The 17,728-nt window shown below is 40.0% G+C and overlaps 1 protein-coding gene across 11 annotated transcripts in view; it reads right to left on the reverse strand.

Annotated features, from left to right (window-relative positions):
* Window positions 1-17,728, reverse strand: part of KPNA1 (karyopherin subunit alpha 1) — a 134,146-nt gene that overhangs the window by 25,390 nt on the left and 91,028 nt on the right. For all 11 annotated transcript variants that reach the window (XR_006276702.1, XR_006276698.1, XR_006276699.1 and 8 more), the window contains 4 exons: window positions 16,408-16,507; window positions 14,624-14,787; window positions 10,936-11,014; window positions 10,052-10,177 (listed from right to left, as the gene is read on the reverse strand). Coding sequence is in view for 8 of the 11 variants with exons in the window: in XM_043501029.1 (XP_043356964.1) it covers window positions 10,052-10,177; window positions 10,936-11,014; window positions 14,624-14,787; window positions 16,408-16,507 (469 nt within the window). In the remaining 3 variants the exon portion in view is untranslated. The remainder of the gene's footprint in view (window positions 1-10,051; window positions 10,178-10,935; window positions 11,015-14,623; window positions 14,788-16,407; window positions 16,508-17,728) is intronic.

Here is a 17,728-nt window from a genome sequence, read left to right on the forward strand (position 1 = left end):
TGCTCCGACCACTAGGTAAGACTGCCCACATCCTGGTCTTGACACCTTATTATTCACTAAACCCATGAACCCCAAACCATTTTAAAAAGTAAATTACTAAAAAACTTATGCGAGATCACTACAGGCAGCCAGGAATAGAACCCAGGCCTGTACACATGATATATGACATCACTGCACTGTACTGCCTTTCAGACTGAATTAACCAGTTTTAGGTACCACATTTCACCACACTCCAGGAGCCAGGAATACAATCCAGGATTCCTGATCATCAGTATTCTACCACTGACTAGAAAAAGTTGTCAGAGTAGCAGCCGTGTTAGTCTGTATTCGCAAAAAGAAAAGGAGTACTTGTGGCACCTTAGAGACTAACAAATTTATTAGAGCATAAGCTTTCGTGAGCTACAGCTCACTTCATCGGATGCATTTCGATGAATCCGATGAAGAGAGCTGTAGCTCACGAAAGCTTATGCTCTAATAAATTTGTTAGTCTCTAAGGTGCCACAAGTACTCCTTTTCTTTTTAGAAAAAGTTGTGTTACCCACTGAGGAAGTATATATCAAATTCTCCATTGGCTGTCTACAAAGGAGTTAGCAATACAAGCTTCTCGTGTAGTTCAAGTAGTAAGAATCTATGCTAGGGAATGGAAAATAGAGATTCAAACCCTGGTACTTGGCTATGTGGGGAATGTTATGGTTGCATGCGATTCACAGTGAGAAGATCTCACACAGGTTTTGTACTTAACTGTGACTAGTGATGACCCATGGCTTTGCCTCTCACATCTGTGATTTCATGGTAAGTATGAGTGATGGTTGGCAAGTGTGTGTGTGTTGCGCTGGGAGATGTGTTGTGTCTGGTGCTGGCAGCGGGATTGTGCTGAGAAATTTATATTGAATTCCATGGGTGGTGAATAAGGGGCATGCTGCCTTGGGAGGCTAAAGTGTGTTTGGAATTATTGTATCTGCTTGTTGTGTGGGCTGTTGGATGATTTATTTCAGGGCGGGAGGGTGCTGCAATGGAAGATGTGTTGATTTGTGTGGACGGCCATTATAGGTGTGGCAGTTCGGTTAAGTAATCAACCATCTGTGCAGTCTCCCTCATACAACCAATGAAACTGCTGTATGCAAATTAGCTATAGAGTAAGAGCAGTGATTGGTTGTTATCTCTGATATCAACATGGTCTAGGACTCTTGGCATGGCACAGATATAACATGCCTTACTGTAACTGTACACTGCAAAAGTATAATTTGTGACGCCAAAATGGCTGAGAACTTAGAATTGGGATGGTAACAGAGCACAAAACCCAGTGATGATTCAACCTGGTGATATTCTGAACAGAAAGAGCCCTCAAACATTCTTGTAGCTGTTTCCATGCTTCACATTGACTCTATAGACATAAAAGTCGTCAGTGTGACACAGTGACATTCATGGAATCTTATTATATTGATTATCTGTAAACTATAGTGCAAGAATCCCCAAAATACACGCTTTTCACATTTCAGTCATTTGTTACACATTTTACTTGTATAACCCACAGGTCAAATTGTAGGTTGTGTTGCTCCCGCTGTGGGTCCCCCCCCAACCCAATTCAGAAAACGAGTCTGTTATTACTCTTGGATTGACAGCCTTGCTCTTTAGCACAACTTAAAAAATCGTGCTTTTAAATTCTGAGGGTTGACAAGGATGCTGTCATGGTGGCAGGGATGGAGCACCTAGAGGAAGGTGGAACAGAGTAGGTGGACCTGCTGGTGTAACGCAGGTACCCTGCTGCTGCAGCCGCACCTAGCTGTATCCAGTTTCCAGAAGTCCAATAAGAAGCTACGGTGGGTTTCAGGATGCGTGTGATGACAGAGTGACAGGTTAGGTCATCACTGCTAAATACAGTAGGGTTGCTCTTGGCGTACTTACTTGCCGTAATTTTTAAATGGGAATAAAAGTTTATAGAAACACTTAGAGGCATGTTATAGCCTCTCATACCCTTCAGAAGGGTCGACAGTCAGGATTGGCTTCAGCAGTGCAGTTTCGCCTTCTGATTCCCAGGCAGGTGCAGCTCCCCTTCTCCCTGACTCTGGGGAGCTATCCACTGAGGTACACCTAAAGCTGCATAAAAATTAAGAAATTAACAAACACAAACAATGCTTAATGACAGGTAAGGTTGCATCTGGACACACCCCATCCACTGAAAACTTTAAAAGCATGGAAATAAAACAGGGAAAAATTCTTGCATTCCTTTCCATCTTCAGATTGCCTACAATACTGTTGATAACCCATCAGAACACTCCAAAAGGCATTCACTTCCCATCTCCAACATAAGACTTAACTGTGACCTCGTATGCTGTTATATCAATTATACATATAGGTACATGTGACTGTCACAGTTGGAAGTTATTTACCTTAAACACTGATGAAGTCAATATTAAGATTTTTTGATAGTGTTAGTTTGATGAAGTTGGTGTATGTATTGATTTCTGGTATCTTTTCAAGCTGGGATGTGAAAGCCTTTGGAGTGTGTTACTGACAGTGTTGTAGGCAACATGAAAGTGGACATGAATGCAGGAGTCTTTCCTCTTAACTTCATATTTCCATGCTTTAAAGAATTTGGATGGATTGGATGTGTTCTGATGTCTTCTTAACTGTCACTAAATGTAGTTTTTGTTTGTTAATTAATATGGTTGAGGTATAGCTGCTTGGATGTTGGGTTTACTGATACATTTAATTCTCTCAGTGTGCAACAGCAGAGAAGATTGCTAAAATATCCTGTTTTGCATTGAGAGGGATTATTTCTATAGTGCTAGCAAAAGTTTAGTTAAGGCATGCCTAAATGTTTCTAAGGCCTTGTTCATACTTGAGATATTAGCCACATGTAAATTTGTATCAGTGCAGTTTAACCTGGTACACCGGTAATAAAGATCTCCAGCACAACAAACGTGCATTCAGTTACTCGACTTTGTGAAAAATTATCTTTTTAGCCTAAAAATTTCTAGGCCTGGTTTTTGCCCAGGATGAATTTTTTGCAAAGTTTGCCCAAGAGTCAAATCCTATTAAGAACAAATAAAATGAACAGGGACACTTTTACAATCCTCTCTTTAAAAATCAGGTCAGCAGTGTTTGCCTGAAATCCCCATCTCTATAAACAGGTATTCTTGCTAGGAAAGAGTTATGTGAGTTTTGCTAATAGTGAAGTTGGTTCATTATCACATCTGGATATAAAGTGAGGTCGGAGTGGCTCCAGGTTGGACCCACAGTATAGGCTGAGCAGTCCTGTGGAAGGAAGCATTTGAGCAGGTAAACTTGGGGAGTGACAAGGAGGAGGTCTGGAATGGATTTTTTGTTTCACTGAGTTCCTTTTGTGAATAAAACCAAATCCCAGAAACGGAATAATTTTAAACTCACCATAAGTTGTGAGGGCTATTTAAATCAAGCTGGAAAACGGACAATTCTGTCTTATCTCTGAATTTTGATTTTAGACAGCCTTCACAATGGGGTATTTCCTGTCTCCATGACAACCAGAGGCAGACCAGATCTTTGCTAGGAGCCTGGCCTATGGCTGCCCCTTGGGAAGATCTCTCCAGAATGACAGCCTCCAAAGCTAAAAAATGTTTACTATAATAAAAGTGCTATGCAACTGAAACCATTTGCAGCAAAGCATTAACATGAAATTTAGGGATTTGGTAAAGAAACACACATTCTTTTCAAATATAACAAGTGAGCAATAGCCAAAAAAACAAACCAAATCAACCAACCAAATCAACCAACCAAAAAACCCTTCACATTCTGGACATAATGCAATCCTCTGAGGAAGGTTCAGACTGACAGAAGATCTTAGCATAAAGATTCACAGGTAAGACAGAATTTTTGCTTTCTCAGTCTCCTCCACATAAGACAGTCTTCACAGTGGGATGTGAGAAGTAGTAAAAGTCATCTCTAAGGAGGGAGGATTCAATTTATACCTGTAGAACTGAAAAGGAACTTAAGGGTTATGGCAGCATCCTGTGCTCTAACATCCTTCTACCAAACACTGCATCACCAAGTGAGAGGATGTTTATGTTATAGCATCAGAGGAAGTGTGGATATGGAAGACCCTGAAGTAGCCTTACAGACCTCCTTATAAAATGTATGTGATCACTCTGCAACATCCCCCACTCCCCTCAATTGCTGCTTTTTGCAGAGTGCATAGTAATGAGAAGATCTGTGCCTGAGACTTTGAATACCTCTGCTATATACACCTTTATTCCTCTGCAGGCTCTGTTCACATCTAACATATGCATTTCTACTTCTTCAGGATGTTTGAATTTAAGCAGAAGGGCAGCACTACCACTTCCTATTATATGAGGAAGACTGGGGTGCCTTGGAAATAGAGGCCTACCTAGTTCAAAGAACTACCATGTTTGACAGAATATATAACTGAGAATTCACTGAGAGCATGCCAAAACTGTCTAGGACAAAGATGTCGACTCTGCATGATGCTTTCAGTGAGAAGAGGAAGAGGAAGAGATCTGCCAACTGTGAAGCTGAAAGGTGGATATTAGGATATGTAGATTAAGAATCTGCATATTGATAGAGGACCAATGTGTGTGATGAACTCGGGATTCTGTTACGTGGCAGTTATGAGAGATTCTCACAGGTTTCTTATAATGCATCATGATTGCAATCACTGACTTGTCTTTCCCATGCTCAGACCATCATGTAAAAACACAAGAATGTCCTTTGTCCTGATGTGCACTCCCTGTATCATCATCTAAAATCAAGTGATACATAGACATTTGTATGTTTCCTCAGAGATGCTAGGAAGATGTTTATCATCTTCTTAAAGTAAGCGACGGTGGTTCCTTACTCTCAGCTTCCCTGATAATGGGTTGGACAACACTGGATATTGGTTTAGGATATGTGCCTGTTGCACTATGTTTTTTGGTTGTGTTGAGAGGAGGTTCCAGTTAAAGATAGGGGATCACAGCATCTGCTTTTGCATGTCTTCCTCACATCTCATATCCGTACCTCTTCTGGTTTTCCGAATAGACCTCAATGCAAATATCAATAGGTTTCCAGCCTGGTCTGGGAGGCACCTAAAGGCTAGATGATGTAGAGTGCATTCCCTTGTGTCTTGCTGAGTCAGCTGAACCCGTCTTTCCTTCTTGATGTAGAACCCTGGGTAATCGACTTTGAGCTTTTGCCAAGGACATCAATAAGACAGTGCTGAAGGTTTTTGACTTAACAGCGATATACACACCACTATTCTGAAGAATCATCCACTGGAAATGGAGACATGTTGATGGTCCATATCATGAGAGATTATACTCAACCTGGAGTATATGCCTAACCTGGGCTGTAATTGTTCCTTCCACATATTCACTCAAAGCTATGTCTCTGAATTTTTTTTGCAATGGCTGCTGGACCCAGCATAACATGAGAAGGTTGTCCAGACAAGGGTAGATATCTATCCATTTCACTTGAAGGAAGGGACAAAATGACAATTTGTGAATATCCATGTAGAAGCTGAGTACCTCCTTTTTGGACATTTTAGAAAATGCTTCTTGTAACAGAAGCTAAGGTATCTATGGTGACTCTCCCTGATCAGATGTTCAGTAGATCTCCAAGAGGTGTATTTTCGTATTCTTATTGCTGTAATAATGGATTTAAGTATTTCCACCTAGAATATTAATCTCCTTAAGGACATGTTGAGACCGGAGATCTAAAGTTGGCCACATGCCAGTTTCTCTTTCTATCACAAAAAATCTTGTGCATTGTCTAAAATATCTGTCTTTGCACGGAACTGTTTCTGTTGTTTCAATGTCTAGGAGATGGACTATTGCACCCTTCATCCTGTGATAATATGAATGGTTTTGTTGATGTGTTGGTTTACTGTAACTGACTTTGGGGAAAAGAAAAGGAGGACTTGTGGCACCTTAGAGACTAACAAATTTATTTGAGCATAAGCTTTCGTGAGCTACAGCTCACCTAAATGTACAGCAAACTGGAGTCAGGTAAAGCACCAGTCCTGAAAATGTTGCTTGGGAAATCTATTTTAAAACAGTTCAATCCTTGAGAGTGGCATTTAGGGATCTGGGGCAAAAACTGGGGATTGGTCCTGCTTTGAGCAGGAGGGCTGGACTAGATCTCCTGAGGTCCCTTCCAACCCTGATATTCTATGATTTTATGTAGGGTTTGGGTTTTTTCGCTGATGCTCACAATTGGCTCCTTATTCACTACAGAACTGCGCAATAGGAAACCGCAGCCAAAACTCTCAGGACTCAAGCTACTGCATCCATATTTAGTCTAAGTGATCTTATTCTCCTCTGTAGGTTTGGTGGGAATACTTCTTCAGCTGATCTGACTACAGAAGCCATAGCAGGCTTTTGGCCTGGTCTCAGAGGAGGGAGCTTCCATGCAGCCTGCTCAAATGTCTCAGCATGGACCTCATCCACATACCACCACCTGCTGTCTGCCATTTCTGATGGAGAAGCTGAAAGTGCTGTCCTGCAAACCATCCATGGAAAGAAAGGTATTTCTTCCGCCCCCCACTGACTTTCTTTTGAGGGCAACTACACCTTTATTTCCCCTTAGTGGTTCAACAAGGACACCCAGTTTCAGGCTCCCCTGGCTGCCACCTCTCATGGATTGAGACCCACATCTCTCTCCCTTCTGACTGAGTATTCCCAGGCTGAACAGTTCCCTGCCTTCTCTTTGTTATTCCCAGCAAAAGATAGTCTGCCTAAACAGGCCTGTTTGCTTCTCCCTTCAGAGATGGTACACAGTGTAATTGCCAACAGTTATAAATTACCACCCAGCACTTCCTATGCAAGTCTATTTTATTCTTAAGGTAAAAACCATTAGAGAAATCACATTAAAATAAAAAAAATCTACACGCATACTAATAAACTTACCAGAGATCACCCCAATTGCCTCCAACATGTGCTCTTCCAGGTGAGTCTTTCAAACACAAAAGGGGGTTGCTTTTGTGGTCAACAAGTCCATAGAATCATAGAAGATTAGGGTTGAAAGAGACCTCTGGAGGTCATCTAGTCCAACCCCCTGCTCAAAGCAGGACCAACACCAACTAAATCATCCCAGCCAGGTTTTGTCAAGCCAGGCCTTAAAATCCTCTAAGGATGGAGAGTCCAGAACAGATTCAGCTCAGAACTAGCATACTCATGAAAAGTTTAGTCCACCTTTATACAGTTCAGGGATCTCTGATCTGGAGTTTCCAGGAGCAGGTAATCAGTATATAATGGGTTCTTCTCCTCCTCAGGGCATAGCTTGAAAAGGCTTCCCAAGTACCTCCTAGGAAACCCACTTCACACATATTGTCCCAAACAGTCCTCTGACATTCCTAACATTTACATTAGTCATGTCCCTAGAAAAGTTGCATACAATCCTACAACACCACAAACAATTGTATTTTTAATACAATAGACCCCAGAGGTATTAAACCTAATTCAATAAAGTTTATTCAGGATACTGCAGAATATTGCCATCTGTCACAGGCAGTTTTGAGACAAAAACCTCAAAGCCAATGAGGAAACTTGAGACATTTAGTTTAAAATATTTTTTAAAACCGAAGCAAGACCTGCAGTCTGTTACATGTGCAGACTGGAGGCAGACAATTCTGGAGAGTTCTTCCTGAGGGCCAGCCCTAACCCCAGGCTTAAAACCACCAGAATCACCAGCGTAAACACAACTATGCTGATAGAAGAGTGCATCTGTCACCATAGCTGATGTTGTTTGAGAAGGTGGTATTATACCAGCAGGACTTATCCTCCTATTGGTATATGCTGCAATTACATGGGGGGGAGGGGGCCAATACCAGCATAGCTATGCTGATAAAACTTTGCCAGCACAGGCTCTGTAGTGTAGACATGGCCTTTAAATGACATTTGTTCCTACACAGTAGCACTGAAAACAGTATGGTAATAAAAGTTGAGACTCGGGAAGGGGATGTCCTCAGCTTGAGGGTCAGTACTTTTCAATATCTTGGTAAAAACTGATTTTGATTTTAGTTGAGCTGGATAGGCTAAAACTAGGTACAATGGTCATTGGTATGAATTTTGAGGGAATGTAGACAAGAAGAAATTAAGGAAGTATTTGACAGAGTGGATTTCCAGATAAGGTGGTGAAGTAAAGAAGTGTTTGTGTGTTTAACCAAAATTTGGCTGTTCATCTCAAAATTTATTATATACATTTGCTTGGGAGTATCTAACCACACTGGGTGTTGAGGGGATGAGATCGCAGGGGATTGGTAAAAAGAAAAGGAGTACTTGTGGCATCTTAGAGACTAACAAATTTATTTGAGCATAAGCTTTCGTGAGCTACAGCTCACTTCATCGGATGCATTTGGTGGAAAATACAGAGGGGAGATTGATATACACACAGAGAACATGAAACAATGGGTTTATCATACACACCGTAAGGAGAGTGATCACTTAAGATAAGCCATCACCAGCAGCAGGGGCGGGAAAGGAGGAAAACCTTTCATGGTGACAAGCAAGGTAGGCTATTTCCAGCAGTTAACAAGAATATCTGAGGAACAGTGGGGGGGCGGGGTGGGGGGGAGAAATACCATGGGGAAATAGTTTTACTTTGTGTAATGACTCATCCATTCCCAGTCTCTATTCAAGCCTAAGTTAATTGTATCCAGTTTGCAAATTAATTCCAATTCAGCAGTCTCTCGTTGGAGTCTACTACAGCTACTACAGGACAGGCCCAACAAAGAAAACAGAACGCCACTAGCCATCACCTTCAGCCCCCAACTAAAACCTCTCCAACGCATCATCAAGGAGCTACAACCTATCCTGAAGGACGACCCATCACTCTCACAGATCTTGGGAGACAGGCCAGTCCTTACTTACAGACAGCCCCCCAATCTGAAGCAAATACTCACCAGCAACCACACACCACAAAACAGAACCACTAACCCAGGAACCTATCCTTGCAACAAAGCCCGTTGCCAACTTTGTCCACATATCTATTCAGGGGACACCATCAGAGGGCCTAATCACATCAGCCACTCGTTCACCTGCGCATCTACCAATGTGATATATGCCATCATGTGCCAGCAATGCCCCTCTGCCATGTACATTGGTCAAACTGGACAGTCTCTACGTAAAAGAATGAATGGACACAAATCAGACGTCAAGAATTATAACATTCAAAAACCAGTTGGAGAACACTTCAGTCTCTCCGGTCACTCGATTACAGACCTGAGAGTGGCTATTCAACAAAAAAAACTTCAAAAACAGACTCCAACGAGAGATTGCTGAATTGGAATTAATTTGCAAACTGGATACAATTAATTTAGGCTTGAATAGAGATTGGGAATGGATGAGTCATTACACAAAGTAAAACTATTTCCCCATGTTATTTATCCCACCCCCCCCCACTGTTCCTCAGATATTCTTGTTAACTGCTGGAAATAGCCTACCTTGCTTGTCACCATGAAAGGTTTTCCTCCCCCCCCCCCCGCTGGTGATGGCATATCTTAAGTGATCACCCTCCTTACAGTGTGTATGATAAACCCATTGTTTCATGTTCTCTGTGTGTGTGTATATCAATCTCCCCTCTGTATTTTCCACCAAATGCATCCGATGAAGTGAGCTGTAGCTCACGAAAGCTTATGCTCAAATAAATGTTAGTCTCTAAGATGCCACAAGTACTCCTTTTCTTTTTGCAAATACAGACTAACACGGCTGCTACTCTGAAACCTGTCATTATGTAGGGGATTGGTGTTTTTTGTTTTGTTTGCTGATCAGGCTTTCTCCCAGATTGTTTGTTTGTAGCCATGTTGTTTTATTGCATTTAATAGCATTTTGCTTTCTTCTGGCATAACTTTTCCTCTCGTCTCAAGTGTTTGAATTTGAAAAAAAAAAGTTTAAAATGTTTTAAGCTAACAAATTCTATAGCAAAGATGGCAGCATTGTTAAAGCCTTCCACAAATACAGGGTGGTCATGAGCTTGCTTCTACTCATATAAACTGTAAGTGCAATGCCACCTGATTGTTGATGAAATAAACTCCTAGACTGTGGGCCAAAGATCACTAAAGGAACATAGCTGGGTAGGTTACCTGGATCTGGGCTCTGTTTCCAGCTGTAATGTTGGATATTGTCCAACATGCCTCCTTTTTGATAGACTCCTTAGGGCTGCTCAGCAAGTGCAATAAACTCTGCAGAGCTGAGCAATTCAGAATTACCTGAAGGGAGAAAGAGAGAGTGTGCTTAGACTGTGTCTAGAATAAACAGCCATTTGAAACAGGTAATCCCTAAAAGGAAAAGACAATTACTAACATTTATCTAGCACTTTTCACCAGATGTTTCCAAAATGTTTCACAAAATAGTAATTAATCCCCTTGTTAAGTGTTGTCCTCATTTTATGGACAGGGAAACTGATGCACAGAAAAATTAAGTGATTCAGTACGGGGACCATGTGTTCAATATGTACAGTAACGCCTCACTTAACGTTGTAGTTATGTTCCTGAAAAATGCAACTTTAAGCAAAACGATGTTAAGCAAATCCAATTTCCCCATAAGAATTCATGTAAATAGGGGGGATTAGGTTCTAGGTGATGAAGACCACAAAGAAAAAGGAATTTAGTGCTTTCAACCTAGAACTTGGAGGACATTAGGCCACATCGTAGAACCACCATAAAATTCAGCATAACAGGTAGTTTTTGCTTGGGACAGAACTAAAACAGGAATACTTAGAGGGTGCTGCAGGTCAAGACTGACCAGGGAACCCAGGATTTGAACAGAATGATCAGGACTGAATGCAGTGATGGAGGTTTGTGTGAGAGCTTGAAAAACCATGTTCTGCTGCAATCAGGTCCCTTTTTGAGCTCAAAAAATGACAGTTTTTGATAAAGAAAACAGAGGCTTGTGACTATATAAATTACCCCTGCTAACTAAGAGAAAGAAAGATGGTATAACAAGACAGTAGCAATGGAAGCCATACCTGTGTCTGGATATCATCCCCTGTCACAATGTTCCCGACTGCTCGTAAGGCAGGAGATACCACTTTGTAGTCACAGTGCCTACAATTCAAAGCAAAGACTTAGATTAAGCAGCCCAAAAGTATCTGCACCTCCAACTTTAGCAGGACCCATGGCCTCTTTGCTAGCCCTAGGAGAATTCTCCTGCCGAAATTACTGAATTTGTTTTAGAGCTAGAGGCAAGCTAAAATGCATTTTGATTTGAAACTAATAGCTTTTAAATGTCTGACACTTAACTAGAGCACAGGCTTTAAACAAAACACAACCACCAACACATTGGCCATGATGTTAAAAATTAAGTGCCTCCATTTAGACTATTCATTCTAAACTCTAAAGGCACCTGAAAAAGTGGCCTGGTTTTCAAAGAACACCAAGCACCCAGGCTCCTCTCCTTGACTTGAGAACCTAACTTTAGGTTCTTGGCGATTGCTGTCTAATCCATTGCAATGTAGGCATATGATGATGAAACATAGCTCTCAGAGGTTAAAATCTAATACATATAAATTTGGTGAAGAATAATTCACTGGGGTAGGGGTATTTTTCCTTGACAACTTTATCGAAACCAAAAGGAAATTTCCAGAAACTGATAATGACTTAAGATTAAATCAAATTTCTAAACGTGTCTCAAAAATTTGGGGGTGAAAATCTTAAAGGAACCCTGTTAGCTTGTGAACTGATTTTCAGAAGTGCTGAACATCCAGCTTTAACAGATAGGAGCTGCTCAGAAGCCCTGAAAATCAGTCATCTGAAATCTAGTTAATTTTAAAAGTGTAATTAAAGTACTTATATAATATGAGTCAATAGTGTAACACTACTTTTATTAAAAAAAGTAAACTATTCTGGGATATATTAGCAGGAGTGTTGTAAGCAAGACAAGTAGTAATTCTTCTGCTCTACTCCACGCCGATTAGGCCTCAACTGGAGTACTGTGTCCAGTTCTGGGGGCCACATTTCAGTAAAGATGAAGACAAATTGGAGAAAGTGGAGAGGAGAGCAACAAAAATGATTAAAGGTCTAGAAAACATGACCTATGAGGGAGGACTGAAAAATGGGTTTGTTTAGGCTAGAGAAGAGAAGATTGAGAGGGGAAATGCTAACAGTTTTCAATACATAAAAGGTTGTTACAAGGAGGAAGGGGCAGAAAAATTATTCTCCTTAACCTCTGAGGATAGGACAAGAAGCTATTGGCTTAAATTGCAGCAAGGGCGGTTTAGGTTAGACATTAGGAAAAACTTCCTAACTGTCCAGGTGGAATAAATTGCCCAGAGAGTTTGTCGAATCTCCATGATTAGAGATTTTTAAGAGCAAGTTAAACACCTTTCAGTGATGGTTTTGATAATACTTAGTTCTGCCATGAGTGCAGGGCACTGGACTAAGTGACCTCTCGAGGTCCCTTCCAGTCCTATGATTCTAGTTTCAGATATTATACCTGACCCCAAGTCCTCCAGTCAGTTTTTTTCTCATTATTTACAGTATTTTTCTCTCCTCTGTTGCTGTATGAAATACTCACAGCATTGAAAATAACTTACTAGCTATAAAAGGGAAACAAACTGACTGCACACAAACTGCTGCCAAATGCACAAAATAAACTAATTACAAAAAAAAAAAAATCTAATCTCTAAGGGCAACTTAAATTTTTGGTCACTAATTCCTTTGAAATTTTTTTTTAAATTGTCAGGAGGGTTTTATTTCTGCTTTTATTAGTCACGGAGCGTAAATTGGAATTTCCTTTTAATAGGAAACTGAATTTCCCTCTTCCCCTTAACACCAGACAAATTACTCAGAATACACAAAAAATAAATGACTCATGAATATATCTTCGAGTGGACCACATTCTGGCAAGCAAAATGTCCTCCTATTAACAGAATTTCTGTTGGAGTGGCAGGGACTTTCGGAAATTATCTGCATCTAAATCACCTGAAATTGTTAATTCTGATAAAGTTTGATTAATTCTCAAATTTCTGTATCTCTTCTCTCATTCTTTAGTGATTCCATCATTAGAGGATGGAGATATGGCCCCTAATAGGATGGAGAAAATTCTAGGAAATATTTTATAATTCCTAAGAGATTAATTGTATAAGACTCTGATATGCAAAATCAATATCCTTTCTATGAAAGGATGAAACTAGTATAATATTACACTTCTACAGGCTGAGCTGTCTGCTGTTATTCCTGGCCATTTTGTGTGTCTGCTCAATATAAAAATCAGGAAACTAATTTAAAGTATTTAAATCAGGGTTTTACCAACTACCACATATGTATTTATGGAGAAGTGAATCGAAAACATATCATGCATATTTGAGAAAAGTTTAAGAATAGATGAGAGCTGCAGCAAGAACATTTTTAAGCAGTTTACAATTTAATTATTCTTTACCCTAAGTTTAATGCATCTATTGCTTCCATAAGAGGAGATTTTGCTTTGTTTCTTTTCCTGAACCAATGTTCCTTTTTAAAGACACACTATTGGTTCAGTTCAATTTTGGCATGTACCATGACTGGAAATCAGGTTACCTTGTCAACTTTTAGATCATTCTTAAGGAACAAGTTATACTTGTTTTTCCAGATGTTTCACAGACTATTTTTTATATTTATGATTGATCAATGGTACCATTTTATTGAAGATCAAACTGAGCAAAAGTAGAAATGGTGCTGTTTCTTCTAATTACAAGACATTAAAAAGAAAATAGTAAGTAGCATCTTTTTCAGTCATTTTCTCTCATATTGCATTCTTAATAAGTGATTATTAGGTTCTGTTTATTACTGGGTTACCCTCTAGCCATTTTAGCAAGAGAGTTGTACATTCTTTCTTTACACGTTTTGTAGGGCTTTGTATTAATGCAGTCATGTCTTGAAGGTTAGAGAATAGACTAACATGTGTATGGACTGAATTGGCTTAAGTCCCATTTTTGTAACTTCAGTATAAAATAAACTGTTGTATCAAATTTCAGTTTTAACAGAACCTTAAAGCTATTTTTCAAAATCAAGTTTTTTTTAAACATATTGTTTATACCCTAGAAACTGTTAAACTGTTTCAGTATGAAAGACTAAACCTTTTTCTGAAAATTTCAGCATAAATTTGTAAACTTGGATGCCTAATACCAGACTCCTAAGTCCATATATAGGTACCAAAATAAAAAGTCAAAATGTATACAATTACTGATCAGCCACAACTCCCATTAAAGCCAAAGGGAGCTGCAGGAAGTCTGCATTTCAGAAAAAAAATCAGTCTTCTTTTACTTAGGGGTCTGAAGAACATGATTTAGAAGTCTAACTTTGGGCACCAAGGATTGAAAATGTTGATCCCAATTTTTAACCCCTTTGTTCTGAAGCTGATTTCAAATCCTAATCCCCCCAATTCTCCCATGCCCCAATTTCTTGCACAAGAAAAGTAGCAACAAAGTCTGGGAATTGCTCTTGGTCTGTAGTCCTCAAGTTCACCCACTTGCTATTGATGGCTCTCCTGCAGCAGCCTTTGAGAAGAGCAGGGACTGTACAATAGGTGAACAAGCTGGCTTTAAGCCAGGAAAATTACTGTTTAACCCTACTGTTCCAGAAATTCTACCTAACCTTACTATTGTAGGAAGCTGAGCTGTGAGGAAAGTGTAAAGGGGTAACAGTGAGTAATACATTTGTTAAAAGTGAAGTTCTTACATCAGTAACTCAACAAGTCTTCTGCACACTCCTGCATCAATCACCGCTTGGATTTTATCATTAGGTCCATCAGACAAATATGACAAGGCCCAGCAGGCATCAGCTAGCACATCTGTGTCATTGACAAACAGCAACCAGGACAGCACACTCAGACAGGGTGCAACCTACATTCAGTAGAAAAAGCAGATATATGAACAGTTGAATTCAAAGGGCCAAGACAGCTGGGAGAAGTATTCTAAAAGTATTGTTTTTGACTACTGAGCAGTAGAATATACAGGTACTCATTCTGGAAAATGTGGAGAACCTAAATCAATACTTCCATGCAGTGTCCAATCTTCATGGGGAAGCAGGAGTGAATTCTGCTTCAACCTCAGAAGTGCAGACATGGTCAGACATGCAGCAGCAAATATCACCACAGGAGAAACTGGGAGCAGTGTGACATTCAGAATCAGTTATATGCTTTCTGGTTCTGCACAAGTTGCAGCTATTATCGATAGTGCCCCGTAATGCTTTGTCAGGCCCTGAACTATCCAGCAGCAAAGTCTCCAGACTAGTATACGTGTCCCACCCGCTTTCAGACTTGGGCCAGTTTGCGTGACCGTAAGTAAAATGACATGAGCTCAAAGCAGTGTGGCATTAGAGAGAGGTCTTAAATATATCCATGCAGAACCCCACAACTTCCTGATGTTAGACTAAGCAACTCAGCAACTATCCTGCCTGTATCACTTATGGCAGTGCCCTATGAAGCCCTGCCAATATTGATTGCTCCTCCTGGTTCAAACTAGATGCATACTGTGTACATACCAATTATTATTATGAGTGCATAGTAAAGGCCAGACCTTGCTCAGTGCAAATAGGTATGGCACAGTATTGAAGACATAATGGGTAGGATTGCAGACAGTTTGTTCAATACTTCCCATTCTATCACCAACGCCCACCCCCTCCCCCGATATTCATCAGACACTCATATAATTGGTGCTCTGCTTGAGAAGCTTGACTCGAGTTTAAGGAATTTGAGAGTTGCAACCAGGCTCCACAGAACTGACTGTTACAAGCGAGGCAGAGTTCTGTCAGGAGAATACACAAAATCATGGAAAGGTACCCAAACTCTCTGTGGAAGAACGAACGTTCTTCTGTACTTTAAGTATACATAACTGATCTCCAGAAGATAAGTCTTCATTCCATGTACTAGGTTAGAAAGACCGGTTTAGAAACTGATTTTTTCATAAAATACCTTTCTCTGAAAAATACTAACCATTCAAAAACCCCACCTCTATCAGTTGTCTAAGAGGTGGACCTGGAGGTACCATTTTAGTTCCTTGTGGAGAGCTCTCCACATCACAAAAAAAACCCTACCATTTCAGTTGGTGCTAATTCACTCCCTTGCTTGTTGATAGTCTCAGCAAGAAGGCAAAGAGTAACTGTATCATGAAAAATGAACTCCCCTCTCTTTTCTAGAGGTGGTGTCCATGTTAGAGGTGAGACATACTGGCAAGGGCAATACACATGGGAGAAACCTGCAATGCAGCTGACTATATGCTGGACCTGATTCTATGAATCAAGAACTTTACTTCCAAAGCTGGCAATCTATACACATTTCAACAGCACCAAGCACACTTAAAAACAATCCTGATTTGTAAGAAGTCTGTTCAAACAGAAATTTTGAAAGTCCCAAACATTTCTGCTGCTTCGCACTAAACACCACAATGCCTTTCTTTCTTCCTTATTCATGGACATCATCTGACTACCTCTCAAATCCTTGATTTCTTTAACACATTTCTTACCTTGGCAAACTCTGGAGGAGGATTCTTCCCTCTGCAGAGGTTTGATAGAGCCCACACAGCATTTCGGGTCATGGTGAGACGGTTCTGTTTTGAAAGTAATCTGAACATTAAAAACAAAACAAAAAACAAAAACAGTCATGGTCTTTACTTCTAAACTCAGTCCAAGAACAAAGCACACTATAGTACTGTTATTTCAGGTGCATGAAGCATTTAAGGTGGCCCAAAGTCCAGCTTAGAAAGTTTACATTAAACATGTGTCACTGGTGAAATAAGAATCATATGCATGCTCCCTGCCTGCAGAGCCCCTCCCTGTGGATTTTGCTACTCCAGTTGCATTTGTGATGTGTCAAAGAAGATGTTTGAAAAATAACAGCAATTTTGTTAAAGATCAGGATCTCCATGAAAATTTTCAATTGGTTTAGGAGCTCTGCTCCACAACTGACTTCATGGTCTTATAGCGAACAGGATCTTTTAAAAAAATGCAATATCAATTGTGTCAAAGATCTAGTTCTTCATGAAACAGTTCTGCCGGCTCAATAGCTCTACTACTCCTAAAATAATATGAACAATTATATACTAATCCTGGTCTTTGTGAAAGTAACTACTATGCTCTTTAACCGGCTGAACAGTTTCATGAAAACAGATCTTTGAAAGAGCTTGAGCCAGCTAAAAAATTTCACAAAGAACAGGAACTGCAACTGAACCGCTACTTTGACAAACAGGATCTTTATGAAAGTGGGATCTGTTTTCATTAAACAAGTCATTGTTGTGCCAAAGTTTCACTTTTAATCTATCAGCATTATTCATTGTAACTACATCCTTATGTGTAATGGTTAGCTGGGGGAAGAGAAAAATGTGTTTCCTTTTCAAAGAGGTCTTGGAAAAAATTTTAAAGGAGAAAGTAGTTAAGGACATTGAGGTCAATGGTAATTGGGATAAAATACAACATTGTTTTACAAAAGGTAGATTGTGTCAAACCAACCTGATCTCCTTCTTTGAGAAGGTAACAGATTTTTTAGACAAAGGAAACACAGTGGATCTAATTTACCTCGATTTCAGTAAGGCATTTGATACGGTTCCACATGGGGAATTATTAGCTAAACTGGAAAAGATGGGGATCAATATGAAAATTGAAAGGTGGATAAGGAACTGGTTAAAGGGGAGACTAAAGCGGGTCACACTGAAAGGTGAACTGTCAGGCTGGAAGGAGATTACTAGTGGAGTTCCCCAGGGATCGGTTTTGGGACCAATCTTATTTAATCTTTTTATTACTGACCTTGCCACAAAAAGTGGGAATGTGCTAATAAAAGTTTGCAGATAA

The sequence above is a fragment of the Dermochelys coriacea genome, chromosome 1 (assembly GCF_009764565.3).
Source record: "Dermochelys coriacea isolate rDerCor1 chromosome 1, rDerCor1.pri.v4, whole genome shotgun sequence".
In the NCBI taxonomy this organism is placed as follows: Eukaryota; Metazoa; Chordata; order Testudines; family Dermochelyidae; genus Dermochelys; species Dermochelys coriacea.